This window comes from Hylobates moloch, unplaced genomic scaffold, assembly GCF_009828535.3.
Source record: "Hylobates moloch isolate HMO894 unplaced genomic scaffold, HMol_V3 SCAFFOLD_3, whole genome shotgun sequence".
NCBI lineage: Eukaryota > Metazoa > Chordata > Mammalia > Primates > Hylobatidae > Hylobates > Hylobates moloch.
The window spans coordinates 18,123,772-18,138,802 of record NW_026652278.1 but is presented as its reverse complement, the minus strand read 5'-3'; the positions used below and the strand labels follow the sequence as shown (position 1 = coordinate 18,138,802).

The following is a 15,031-nucleotide window of genomic DNA, read 5'->3' as shown; positions in this document are numbered from 1 at the left end:
GTTATTACTTTATAGGCCCTGTGAGTTTTATACTTTCAAGAGGTTCTATTCTGGTGCATATTGACCTTTCATTTTAAGATTTAGAACTCTTTTTAGCTTTTCTTGTAGGGCTGGTCTGGTAGTGACAAAATCCTTAGCATTTGCTTCTCTGAAAAGGACTTTATTTCTCCTTCATTTATGAAAGTTAGTTTTGCTGGATACAAAATTATTGGCTGGCAGTTATTCTGCTTAAGGAGGGTAAAGAGAGAACCTTGATGATCCCTTCTGGCTTGTAAGGTTTCTGCTGAGAAGTCTACTATTAGTCTGATAGGTGTTTCTTTATAGATTATCTGATACTTTTGTCTTAGTGCTCTTAGAATTCTTTTATTCATGTTGACTTCAGATAGAATGATGACTATATACATTGGTAATGTCGTTTGTGCAATGAATCTCTCAGGAGCTCTTTGAGCTTCTTGTATTTGGGTGTCTACATTTCTAGCAAGGCCAGGGATGTTTTTCTCAAGTTATTCCCTCAAATAAGTTTTTCAAATGTTTTTCTTTTTCTTTTCCCTCAGGAACACCAGTGATTCTTAGGTTTGGCTGTTTTACCTAATCTAATATTTCTTGGAGACTTTGTTCCTTTTTAAAATTATTTTTTCTTTATTTTTGTTTGGTATAATTCAAAAGCTTTGTCTATGAGGTCTGAAATTATTTCTTCTACTTTGTCTTAGAGTAGTATTTGTCTAAGACAAGTATTGTTAAAACTTTCCACTTGCATTTTGCAGTTTTCTAAATGTGCCTTTCATTTCCAGAAGTTTTTTTTTTTAAATGTATTGTTTTCTTAAAAATTTTATTTATATTCTGAATTGTTTTTTTTTTAATTTTCTTATGTTGGTTTTCACCTTTCTCTTTTATCTCCTTGAGTAACATAGTAGTCAACCTTCTGAATTCTTTTTCTGGCATTTCAAGGATTTCATCTTGGTTTGGATCTATTGCTGAAGAGCTAGTGTGATCTTTTGGTGGTATTATAAAACCCTATTTTTTCATATTGCCAGAATTATTTTTCTGGTTCCTTCTTATTTCTGTAGGCTCTTATAATTATTTTTGAATTTATTTTTGATTCAGCTGTGCTTTTTTCATTTCTTTTTTTCCCGTTGAGGATGTGACTTCAATATTTGTAGTTTATTTTAATCTAATTTGGCTCTTGGTGCTTTCAGTCATGAAGAATCTATATGAGTTCCTTGGTCATAGGGAGCCTTTTCATGGTGGTGTTCTCAGATGCTGGTTGTAGTAGTGATGCGCTCCATTTATAAGCAGGTGCACTGTCTCCTGTGGGGTTGGAATGGCAGAGGTATCATGAAGCTTATTTCATTCGCCAGTGGTGTGTACTTTTTTATTTATTTATTTTTTCTTTCCCCAGTATTTTATTCACTGGGTTGAACAATTCAGACTTTAGGTCAATAGGTGGTGTCCACAGGTAAAATCTGGCTGTTGCTAAAGTAGGTATCATGATCCTTTCTTTCTTTTTTTTTTAAATTTTATTATTATTATACTTTAAGTTTTAGGGTACATGTGCACAACGTGCAAAAGATAGTTTTAAAATAAAACTTACTTTCCTAGGAAATACCTGTATAACAATATTAGAAAATTTGATTTATTCAGGTTGAGTCCCACTAAAGATTTACTTTCTCCTCAGATGATATATGATACAAATCATTACATGTTAGTAAATAATGGGAATGCCAAGCCAATATTACTAATCAGATATTTTCCCTTATGTCCTATTGATAGCATAGTAACCCAATATACTTTTGAAAACAATTAGAATAAACTAGTTCACAAAACTGTGGGCTAACTGTAATCATAGACATACGATAAATGTTTTAAACCAACAAAACTAAGGAGGGATATGGTGAATAGGAAATGTTCAGTTATCTAAGGATTTTTAAAATTGTGTCATTTAGGACTGTGTACTGTTGAAAAAATATAAGATTTTAAAGAAAGATTCTGTGTCAATGAATTACGTATCTACTAATTTAACATTAGCCACTTTTATTTAATGACTCAAAGAGTATTCTTCCTTTTTAATTTCTTATTAAGAAAATACAGGAGATGATACTTACTCTCTACCTTCCTATGAAGGTATGAGATTCTTACGCCCCAAAGAATTCACAACTAGAAATAACGTTATAATTGGTAAATTTTTAAATCCAATATTCTTTTATCTGTGCACAGTCAATGATATCAAGTTCCTGATGTTCACTGAGAAGTTCGTGCCATTGTTGTTTGTAGTTTTCTTAGGAATGTTTTTGTTTCCAGTAGTATTAAACACTGAGTGGCAGCTAAGCCATTAACATTATACAATGAAATTGAGTCTGCCAGAAATCTACCATTTTTTTTCTGTCATTGTTTTTTCTTTCATGTGACCAGAAGACATCATTCATGATGCCTTGTATGTCTGTCACTATCTTCTATTTATAATCAATCCCCAAGACAAAATATAATATTCCCAGCTAAATAATAGTAAAATTAACTATGTAAATATGAAAAGTCTCTCAGCTTAATGTAAGATGCTTTGGTTGTTAAGTAAAAGTTTAAAACATTTCATAGCAATGGCTATATCTGTGATGTTTGACTATAATGTCTGCTTATCTTTGGCAAACATCACCATATTCATAGTCTTTGCTGAGTCTCATAGGTTATACCCGAATCAAAAAACAAAAAGATGAAAAACCAACAATAACAAAGGTTGAGTATCAGCAAACGAGTCATGGAGTGTTATTTTACAGCCCTGAAAATTAGAATGTGTGCTCTGGTTGCCTGGCCGAAGGAGAGTACCAGGTTTTCATGTTCCCACCCAGCTGGGCTTTTTGGATGAGATCAAGTTTATTCATCACATAGTAGCCAAATACTAGTTATCTGGGACCCTTGTGAGGAGCATTGTCCATAACAGGTAGTCCAAATGTAGCCCAGCAATCTCAGGAAATGGGCAGACATCACTTACACTGGATGTCCACAGGCAGAATACAGAGTTCTTTCATTGAAGGTCCTTAGGAGGCACAATAAGAATGGCTAACGTGGCTTTATATCACAGACAATAATAAAGGTGGTCTGTAGGGCCCTAAATGAGCTCCCCAAAAGTTCTAGTACTGCCAGAATTTTCAGGGGTCTTCAATTTACTGATTTTATTTTTCTCCATGTCATGGTTAACCACACCTTTTTTCACTCCTGTGGTGGCCTGTTTATCTCCTCTTTGTTTGTGATGTATGTTTTATTTGCTTTTAGTAATTGCTGTCCCTTAAGTATTATTGCAAAAATGTTTACATTAGCTTTAGATGACCTTTCATTGTTTTTATCATGATATATTTATTTTTTTATTAGGCCATAATTCTGTTTGAATGTATAGTCAGGTTAACATATTTGTCAATGTTCCTGTCACGCAGCTCAAAATTGTTCTGGATTGAGAACCTGTGGACAGTGTTTGGAACAGCCTGGATGTGGCTGGTGCAATGATCCTAGTAATACAGGAAGAGGACATTGCATTGAAGGTTCTTCACGGGGACCAATGAAGCTTATTGGAATGCACCACAATGAGATGGTTCTTGACACCAATCTTTGCCCCAAAGAAAAGAACTATGAGTGGTCCTTTATCCAGTGTCCAGGTAATAATGTGATGGAAACAATTTCAGTTTCTGCTTAAGGGATCCAAGAAGGAGTTTTCTGTTCTTATAATAAAGAAAATTTAGCTTTAGAAAAAAAGAACAATGAAAATGAGACTAAAATGTCAAAGATAAATTATTCCATAGACTATATCTGTCTCAGTTTATGCAGGTGGTATTCTGTTTAGAATCATTAGATAGGCTAAATGAATTCATGGAATATCATGATTAGCTTTCATTTCTTTTTTAATATTTTGTTATTTAGTTTAAGTTCTGGGATACATGTGTAGAACTTGCAGGTTACATAAGCATATGTGCAACTGGTGGTTTGCTGCTCCTATTGACCCATCCTCTGAATTCCTTCCCCTTACCCCCAGCCTCGCAACAGGCCCTGGTACGTGTTGTTCCCCTCCCTATGTCCATGTGTTCTCACTGTTCAACTCCCACTTCGGAGTGAGAACATGCAGTGTTTCGTTTTCTGTCCCTGTGTTAGTTGGCTGAGGATGATGGCTTCCAGCTTCATCCATGTCCCTGCAAAGGACATGATCTCATTACTTTTTATGGCTACGCAGTATTCCATGGTGTATATGAACCACATTTTCTATATCCAGTCTATCATTAATGGGCATTTGGGTTGGTTCCATGACTTTGCTATTGCAAGTAGTTCTATAATAAACATACATGTGCATGTGTCTTTATAGTAGAATGATTTATATTCCTTTATTTAGAATGATTATAATCCCAGTAATGGGATTTCTGGGTCAAATGGTATCTATGGTTCTAGATCCTTGAGGAATCACAGTGTAAAAACGAGCCTATGTCAGCCTCGCCAGCATCTATTGTTTCTTGACTTTTTAATAGTCGCCATTCTGACTGGTGTGAGATGGTATCTCATTGTGGTTTTGATTTGCATTTCTCTAATGATCACTGATGTTGAGCTTTTTTTCATATGTTTGTTGGCTGTGTAAATGTCTTCTTTTGAGAAGTGTCTGTTCATATCCTTTGCCCAATTTTTTATGGAGTTGTTCATTTTTTTCTTGTAAATTTGTTTAAGTTCCTTGTAAATTCTGGATATTAGACCTATGTCAGATGGATAGATTGCAAAAATTTTCTCCTATTCTGTAGGTTGCCTGTTCACACTGATGATAGTTTCTTTTGCTGTGCAGAAGCTCTTTAGTTTAATTAGATCTTATTTGTCAATTTTGCCTTTTGTTGCAGCTGCTTTTGGGATTTTCGTTATGAAGTCTTTGCCCATGCCTATGTCCTGAATGTTATTGCCTAGGTTTTCTTCTAGGGTTTTTTATGGTTTGGGGTTTTATATTTAACTCTTTAATCCATCTTGAGTTAATTTTTATATAAGGTGTAAGGAATGGTTCCAGTTTCAGTTTTCTACATATGGCAAGCCAGTTTTCCCAGCACCATTTGTTGAGTAGGAGATCCTTTCCCCATTGCTTGCTTTTATCAGGTTTGTTGAAGATCAGATGGTTGTAGATGTGTGGTGTTGTTTCTGAGGTCTCTGTTCTGTTCCATTGGTCTGTGTCTGTTTTGGTTACTGTAGTCTTGTAGTATAGTTTGAAGTCAGGTAGCATGATGCCTCCAGCTTGTTCTTTTTGCTTAGGATCGTCTTGGCTATATGGAGGTCTTCTTTGATTCCATATGAAATTTAAAGTAGTTTTTTCTAATTCTGTGAAGAATGTCAATGGTAGGTTGATGGGAATAGCATTGAATCTATAAATTACTTTGGGCAGTGTGGCCATTTTTACGATATTGATTCTTCCTATCCATGAGGATAGAATGTTTTTCCACTTGTTTATGTTGTATTTTATTTCATTGAGCAGTGCTTTGTAGTTCTCCTTGAAGACATCCTTCACATCCCTTGTTAGCTGTATTTCTAGGTATTATATTCTCTTTGTAACAATTGTGAATGGGAGTTCATTCATGATTTGGCTCTCCTCTTGTATATTGTTGGTGTAAAGGAATGCTGGTGATTTTTGCAAATTGATTTTGTATCCTGAGACTTTGCTGAAGTTGATTATCAGTTTAAGTAGTTTTTGGGCTGAGATGATGGGGTTTTCTAAACATAAAATCATGTTGTCTGCAAACAAAGAAAACTTGACTTCTCCTCTTCCTGTTTGAATACCTTCATTTCTTTCTCTTGCCTGATAGCCCTTGCCAGAACTTCCAGTACCATGTTGGATAGGAGTGGTGAGAGAGGGCATTCTTGTCTTGTACTGGTTTTCAAAGCAAATGCTTCTAGCTTTTGCCTATTTAATATGATATTGGCTGTGGGATTGTCATAAGAAGCTCCTATTATCAAGCTATGTTCCATCAATACCTAGTTTAGTGAGAGTTTTTAACATGAAAGGATGTTGAATTTTATCAAAGGCCTTTTCTGCATCTATTGAGATAATCATGTACTTTTTGGCTTTGGTTCTGTTTATGTGAGGAGTTACGTTTATTGATTTGCATATGTTGAACTAGCGTTGCATCCCAGGGATGAAGTCGACTTCTGGTGGATAAGTATTTTGATGTGCTGCTGGATTTCATTTACCAGTATTTTATTGAGGATTTTCACATTGATGTTCATCAGGGAAATGGGCCAGAATTTTCTTTTTTTGTTGTGTCTCTTCCCGGTTTTGGTATCAGGTTGATGCTGGCTTCATAAAATTAGTTAGAAAGGAGTCTCTCCCTTTCAGTTGTTTGGAATAGTTTCAGTAGGAATGGTACCAGCTCCACTTTGTACCTCTGGTAGAATTTGGCTGTAAATCTGTCTGGTCCTGGGCTTTTTTTGGTTGGTAGGCTGTTAATTACTCCCTCAATTTCAGAACTGTTAATGGTCTATTCAGGGATTCAACTTCTTCCCGGTTTAGTCTTGGGAGGTTGTGTGTATGTGTCCAGGAATTTATCCATTTCTTCTAGGTTTTCTAGTTTATTTGCATAGGGGTGTTTATAGTATTCTCTGATGGTAGTCTGTATTTCTATAGGGTCAGTGGTCCTATCCCTTTTATCATTTTTTTATTAGGTCTATTTGATTCTTCTTTCTTTTCTTCTTTATTAGTATAGCTAGCGTTCTCTCTATTTTGTTAGTTTTTCAAAAACCAGCTCCTGGATTCATTGATTTTTGGGGGGGTTTTTCATGTCTCTATCTCTTTTAGTTCTGCTCTAATCTCAGTTATTTCTTGTCTTCTGCTAGCTTTTGGATTTGTTTGCTGTTGCTTCTCTAGTTCTTTTAGTTGTGATGTTAGGGTGTTGATTTGAGATCTCTCCAGCTTTCTCATGTGGGCATTTAGTGCTGTAAATTTTTCTCTGAACACTCCTTTAGCTGTGTCCCAGAGATTCTGGTATTTTGTCTTTGTTCTCATTGTTTTCAAAGAACTTCTTGTTTTCTCCATTAATTTCATTATTTACCAAAGAGTCATTCAGGAGCAGGTTGTTCAATTTCCATGTAAGTGTGTGGTTTTGAGTGAATTTCTTAATCCTGAGTTCTAATTTGATTGCCTTGTTGTCTGAGAGACTATTTGTAATGATTTCAGTTCTTTTCCATTTACTGAGGAGTGTTTTACTTCCAATTATATGGTCAATTTTAGAATAAGTGCCATGTGGCACTGAGAAAAATGTATATTCTGTTGGTTTGGGGTAGAGAGTTTTGTAGATGTCTGTTAGGTCCACTTAATCCAGAGCTGAGTTCAAGTCCTGAATATCCTTGTGAATTTTTTGTCTCGATTTGTCTAATATTGACAGTGGAGTGTTAAAGTGTCCCATTATTATTGCATGGGAGTTTAAGTCTCTTTGTAGGTCTCTACGAACTTGTTTTATGAATCTGGGTGCTCCTGTATTGGGTGCATATATATTTAGAATAGTTAACTCTTCTTGTTGAATTGTTCTCTTTACCATTATGTAATGCCTTTTTGTCTTTGTTGGTTTAAAGTCTGTTTGTCAGAGACTAGTATTGCATTCCCTGCTTTTTTTTTTTTTTTTTTTTTACTTTCCATTTGCTTGGTAAATTTTCCTCCATCCCTTTATTTTGAGCCTATGTGTGTCTTTGCCTATGAGATTGGTCTCCTGAATACAGCACACTGATTGGTCTTGACTCTTTATCCAGTTTGCAAGTCTGTGTCTTTTAATTGGGGGATTTAGCCCATTTACATTTAAGGTTAATACTGTTATGTGTAAATTTGATCCTGTCATCATGATACTGTCTGGCTATTTTGCACACTAGTTGATGCAGTTTCTTCATAGTGTCATTGATATTTATATCTCAGTGTGTTTTTGTAGTGGTTGGTGCCGGCTTTTCCATTCCATATTTAGTGCTTCTTTTAGGATCTCTTGCAAGGCAGGCCTGGTGGTAACAAAATCCCTTAGGATTTGCTTGTCTAGAAAATATTTTATTTCTCCTTCTCTTATTAAGCTTAGTTTGGCTGGATATGAAATTCTGGGTTGAAAATTATTTTCTTTAAGAATGCTGCATATTGGTCCCTAGTCTCCTCTGGCTTGTAGAGTTTTTGCTGAGAGGTCCACTGTTAGTCTGTTGGGCTTCCCTTTGTAGGTGACCTGGTCTTTTTGTCTGGCTGCCATTAACATTTTTGCCTTCATTTTGCCCTTAGAGAACCTGATGATTATGTGTCTTTGGTTGATCTTCTCATAGAGTGTCTTAGTGGTGTTCTCTGTATTTCCTGAACTTGAATATTGGCCTGCCTTGCTAGGTTGGGGAAGTTCTCCTGGATAATATTCTGAAGTGTATTTTCCAGCTTGTTTTCATTCTCCTTGTCTACTTCAGGTACTCCAATCAATTGCAGGTTTGGTTTCTTTATGAGGTCCCATATTTCTTGGAAGCTTTGTTTCTTTTCATTCTTTTTTTCTGTAGTCTTGTCTGCATGCCTTATTTCAGCAAGGTGGTCTTCAAACTCTTACATTTTTTCTTCCACTTGGTCACTTCAGCTATTGATACTTGTGTTTGCTTCATGAAGTTCTTGTGCTGTTTTTTTTTCAGCTCCATCAGATCATTTATGTTTCTCTCTAAACTGGTTATTCTAGTTATCAGCTCCTCTAACCTTTTATCAAGGTTTTTAGCTTCCTTTAGCTCAGCGTAATTTTTTATTACCCGCCTTCTGAAGCCTACTTCTGTGAATTCGTCCATCTCATCGTCTGTCCAGTTCTGCACCCTTGCTAGAGAGATGTTGTGATCATTCAGAGGAGAATAGGCACTTTGGCCTTTTGGGTTTTGGCATTTTTGTTGTTGTTGTTGATTCTTTCTCATCTTCTTGAGTTTGTCTAGTTTTGAGTTTGAGTTTCAGTTTGTCTGTTTTCTTTGAGGCTGTTTACCCTTGGATAGGGTTTTCTGTGGCGACTTTTGTTGTTGTTGTTGCTTTCTGTTTGTTTTTCTTTCAATGATCAGGTCACTCTTAGGTAGGACTGCTGTGGTTTGCTGGGGTTCACTTCAGCCCCTATTCATCTGCTTCGCTTCTGCATCCAGAGATATCACTCAAGGAGACTGGAGAACAGCACAGATGGGTGCCTGCTCCTTCTTCTGGGATCTCTGACCTTGAGGAGTTAGCAAGTCTATGTCTTTTAAGTGGAAAGTTTAATTTGTTTACATTAAAAGTTACTATTTGATATGTGAGGGCTTATTTATGGCATTTTGTTAATAGATTTGTGGTTGTTTTATATATCCTTTGCTCCTTTCTCTCTTATTGTTTATCATTGTGGTTTTTTAGTTTTCTGTAATGGTAGCATTTGAGTCCTTTCTCTTTCTTATTTGTGTTCTTGCTTCATCAGGGAGTTTTATACTTTCATTTGTTATTATGATGGCAAATATTGTCCTTTTACTTCCTGAAGCGTCTGTTTCAGGACTTCGCTAGTGGTAATGAATTCCCTGTTTTTGCTTTTCTGAACATAGCTATCATAATACTGAAGAGGGAAAGCTGAAAGCTTTTTTTTTTTTTTTAAGAACTGGAACAACACAGGGATGCCCACTTGCACCACTCTTGTTTAACATAGTACTGAAAGTCTTCAGACTGAGCAATTAGGCAAAAGCAAGACATTAAATGGATCTAAATTGGAAAGAAGGGAGTCAAATTGTACCTGTCTGCAGGTTACATGATCTTATATGTAGAAAAGCATAAAGACTCTATCAAGAAACTGTTAGTACTGACAAATGAATTCAGTAAAGTTACAGAATGCCTACTCAACACACAAAAATCAATAGCATTTTTATACATGAACAATGACTAGGAGAAAAGGAAATCAAGAAGGTAATACCATTTACAGTAGCTACAAATAATTAAAATACTTAGGAATAAATTTAACTAAGGAGATGAAAGACCTAGAAACCTTTAACATATACATTTTAACTTGTTAAAATATTTTTCAGATTTATATTACTACCAGTGAGATATAATAATGTTATTCATATAGGTCTATTCTTTTTTTTCATTTTTGTCTTATTTTTACTACTACATCTATATATGTTGTGGACCCAACAGTACTTTATTAAAATTATTACTTTATATAATTTTATATCTTTTAAAGAATTTGAGTGATGAAAGGAGGGCAAGTATATATTTATAGCTTTTATTATATTAATCTTTTTATCATTTCTGGTTTTCTTTATTTGTTCCCATGGCTCCAAACCATCAGGTATCATATCTTTAGCCCAATACGGTTTTCTTGACTCACCTATTTTGTGCTTTTATTGGCAAACATGCTACATTTTTATGGTTATAAGACAAATAATACCATTATATACATATATTTAAAAATAATTCTTTAAAAATATCAGGTAATAGAAAAAGGGAAAATAAATATGCATTTCCTATATTATTACACAATAATTACCAGTACTGTTTTTCTTTTTTGCATGGAGTTGAACTACCGTCTGGGTCACTTGCTTTCCTTGAACAACTTCCTTTAGTATTTCTTGTATGACTGGCCTTCTACCATCTAATTCTCCTAATTTTTTAATATTTAGGAATCTCATTATTTCCCTAATTTTTTAAAGGTAGCTTTGCTTGATAGAGGCTTCTTAGCATTGTTCTTTTGAGTATATATTATTATACTGCTTACTGGCCTTTATTATTTCTGATTTAAAATCAGTTGTTAATCTTATTGGACTTTTTTGTAAGTGAGAAATGATTTTATCTCTTCTTTCAAGATTTTGTCCTTGTTGTTGCTTTCATCATTTTAATTATAATGGGTCTTTTTGTGGATCTCTTTATGTTTGTCCTATTTAGAGTTTTTTAGGTTTCTTGGATGTGTAAGTTAATGTTTTTCATCAAATTTGAGTTTTCAGAAACTATGTTTTCAAATAATTTTTATTTTATTTTCTCTTTCTCCCTCCTCTCTTTCCAGTGTTTCTGTTATTCATGTGATGGTAAAATTAATGATGTCCCATATGTTTTTCTAAGTTCTGCTTACTTTTCTCCATTGCTAGTTCTCTCTGTATTTTAGATTACATAATCTGTCAGTCTACTTTAAGCTTGCTGATTATTTTTCTACCAGTTCAGATCTTCTGTTGAATTCTTCTAGTGTATGTTATTGTACGTTTCTACTTCATTTGTTTTTTCTTCAAAATGTTTATTTCCTTGTTGATATTCTCTATTTGATGAGACATTGTCATCATACCCTTCTTCTTCAGGCATGATTTCCTTCTTTCCTTCCTTCCTTCTTTCCTTCCTTCCTTCCTTCCTTCCTTCCTTCCTTCTTTCCTTCCTTCCTTCCTTCCTTCCTTCCTTCCTTCTTTCCTTCCTTCCTTCCTTCCCTCCCTCCCTCCCTCCCTCCCCTCCTCCCCTCCCTCCCTCCCCTCCTCCCCTCCCTCCCTCCCCTCCTCCCTCCTTCCTTATTTATTTATTGAGACAGAGTTTCACTCTTGTTGCCCAGGCTGGAGTGCAATGGCACGATCTCGGCTCACTGCAACCTCTGCCTCCTGGGTTCAAGCAATTCTCCTGCCTCAGCCTCCCGAGTATCTGGGATTACAGGCACGTGCCACACCTGACTAATTTTGTATTTAGTAGAGACAGGGTTTTGCTGTGTTGGCCAGTCTGTCCTTCAACTCCTGACCTCAGGTGATCCGCCCACCTTGGCCTCCCAAAGTCCTGGGATTACAGGCATGCGCCACCGTGCCTGGCCCCTTATTTTTTATATCTTTATATCTTTTTTTTTTTTTTCTGAGACAGAGTCTTGCTCTGTTGCCCAGGCTGGAGTGCAGTGGCGCGATCTCGGCTCACTGCAAGCTCTGTCTCCCGGGTTCACACCATTCTCCTGCCTCAGCCTCCCAAGTAGCTGGAACTACAGGCGCCCGCCACCCTGCCTGGCTAATTTTTTGTATTTTTAGTAGAGATGGAGTTTCACCCTGTTAGCCAGGATGGTCTCGATCTCCTGACTTCGTGATCTGCCCACCTCAGCCTCCCAAGCCTGCTGGGATTACAGGCATGAGCCACTGCGCCCGACCTATTTTTATCTTTTATGTGTATCCTTTGTTTTAATTAACTTTCTCTCTTTTTTTAATCTCCTGGTTTTTATGGTGTTTTTGAATTTTTTATGTTGAGATTTAATTTAGAATTTTTTTTCTCTTCCATTTCAGGGTTTGGCAAACCAAGGTCGGTAGGCCAAATCTGGTCTGCTGCAGATTTATGTAAAGAATGTTTTATCAAAGTACAACTCTACCCAGTTATTTCTGTATTATGTTTGTTTGCTTTTGCACTACAGTTGCAGAAAGGAATAGTTGTGACAGAGACTGGCCTGCAAAGCATAAAATGCTATCTAGTCCTTCATGTAAAAAAAGTTTTATCACTTCCTTTCTTGTAGTATATTTGTATAACCTGGGTTGTGGATGTATCTATAAGGGCCATTTACATGTGCTTTTACAATATCTATGGGGTTTTTTTGGTTTTCAGAGCAGATTTATATTAATATTTTACTTGGTGGTTTGTTCACCGAATGTGTGATGTGAATTTAAGATTACCATATAAGCCTGATATATCCTTTAAGTTCTCACAAGTGATGTTTTTCTTTCATAAACATATCCCAGGGGACTTAAAATTCTGTTCTGCTTTTTGTAGAGCTTGTGATGTGTTTTAATACCTTCTTCAAAGATAGTGTCTCCAGTTGATAGAATCACTTTATGAACATGGTTCAGTTTAGCTTGCTTCCTTTAGGATGCCAAGAATTATATCTTCTTGGTCTGCTGGATTTTGGAACCCATGCCTCCTAGTTCTTATTTGTCTATTCCATGTATAGTAAAATTTGGTTGCTAGCTCAAACTTAGCTTTACTATTCTTATTTTGAATCTCTGCTTCATTTCTAGCATCTGATAATTCCCATTTCTTTTAAATTGGTATACGTACTGAAAAAATGCTTTGGGTAAATTTTTGTCTTAAATTTCTGTGTGTATTTTTAAAATTTATTAAGATTGTCACAAAGATATTTTTAAATGTTGCACATCTGTTGCAGAGCAACTATTTTTCAAAACTATGTACTTATTTGCATATCAAATGCTGAGTTGTCATTATATTTTATTTTGATTTTTTTCTGTTTGTGTGTCCATAAATGAGGAGCCATCTGGAGTGGTTTTAAAATTTAGAGAAAATATAATGGATGACTTCTCTTTAGTTTTATTCCTATTCCATAGCTACTGAGTTATTAGATGATATTAGAACCTTTCAAGCAACAATGTAACCTCAACACTCTTCTGTGCAAGCTTGCATTACCTGTTGATCTAACACTCTTTTGGTAGTGGGGAATAGAACATAACCATAGGCTTACTAATACATCATTTTCTTGTTGGTATTTGATACAGCCATTATGCCTGGGTCCTCTTTTCTATAATATACTTTCTCCTTTGCCATTGCTACCATACTAGTTATAAGGTGTGACAATTACCAGACTTTTTTCACCAGATATTTTTTTCTGCAGTTAGATCTAAAGTATACTGGCTTTCTGCATCATATATAGACCATGTCAGGCTTCCTTGATTTATGCTTTCCACCAGATGGATGAAGGAATACCAGTGATATGCTTCTTGACTGCCCTATGACTAACCTTTGTTTTCAGAATTTTTCTTATTCAGGAAAGGAGGGTTGAGTGGCATTTTGCTAGGGAACCTCTTTTATCATCAAGAGGTATTATAGATTAATACCTTCTAGTTTTGTTCATGTAGGTCACCATAATGCCTATCATTGCTGGTACATTTACTTATTATTTTACTGTTAATCTGTGAGGGAGATGTTAGATATGAGTGCTAAACTTAGCTGTCTTATTCAGATGTTAAAACATTTTTTTTAATGATTCTTCCAAATGGCCAGAAATTTCATGAAGTTGTTACAGTAACCCATTTCTTACTTTAAATCTTCTGGTAAGTCTTTACATGTAGTGGGCACTCAATAAATTTTGTTTTTACCTGAGTGAATTAATTAGTGGTGTCACAGAGTAAATTTTCTATCAAACAGTACCTTAAGCTTTTAAGGATAATGTTATAAAATTAAAGTTTTTAATAACATTATTGTAAAGATAATATTAATTTATTATAGACAATTGGTAATACAGAAAAATCTTACTATAGTAAGATACCCATCAGCTTTTCCATAAGCATATTTATACATTTCATCACAAGATTGTCATTATGTTAAATTGAAACAAAATATGCACATGTTTCATGGGGTTCAATGCGATGTTTTAATACAGGTATATGTTGTATAATGGTCGAATCATGGTAATTAACGTATCTATTACCTTAAACATTTATAATGTCTTTGTTGTGAGAACATTCAGAATCCTCTTTTCTAGCTATTTGAAATGCATTATTGTTAGCTATAATCACCTTACTACTGTTCTTGTACTCTATTGCATAGTAGGTATTCCTCTTATCTGTAACATTGTACGCATTAACCAACATCTCCCTATCTCCCCCTCCTCCTGTTCTCTCATTTCTTGTAATCATCATTATACTCTTAATGACTATGAGATGTATTTTTTAAAGATACCATATATGACTAAGATGGTGTGGTGTTTGTCTCTCTGTGCCTGGCTTATTTCACTTAAGAAAATGTCATCTAAACTCATCCATGTTGTCCCAAATGATGGGATTTTATTTTTTTATGGAGCTTTTTCATGGCTGAAAAATATTTCACTGTGTGTGTGTGTGTGTGTTTGTGTGTGTGTGTGTGTGTGTATGTATGTATTTATTTATTTATTCACACTTTCTTTATCCATTCATCCGTGTTTGGTATTTAGGTTGATCGTATATTTTGGCTATTGTGTGTAGTGCTGCAATATATTAATACATTGGAGTGCTGATGTCTCTTCAACATACTGATTTTATTTCCTTTGGATATACACCCAGTAGTGGGATTGCTGGATCATATAGTATTATATTTTTATTGTTTTGAGAAACCTCCAAC

The 15,031-nt window shown here is 35.2% G+C and overlaps 1 protein-coding gene across 5 annotated transcripts in view; it reads left to right on the top strand.

Moving 5' to 3' along the window:
• The window catches only part of ATRNL1 (attractin like 1), an 838,515-nt gene that overhangs the window by 219,484 nt on the left and 604,000 nt on the right, over nucleotides 1-15,031 (top strand). For 4 of the 5 annotated variants that reach the window (XM_032176917.2, XM_032176911.2, XM_032176903.2 and 1 more), the window contains exon 18: nucleotides 3,423-3,641. The exons of the other annotated variant lie outside the window; for it this stretch is intronic. In XM_032176917.2, the coding sequence (XP_032032808.1) occupies nucleotides 3,423-3,641 (219 nt within the window). The remainder of the gene's footprint in view (nucleotides 1-3,422; nucleotides 3,642-15,031) is intronic. 5 annotated transcript variants of the gene reach the window in all.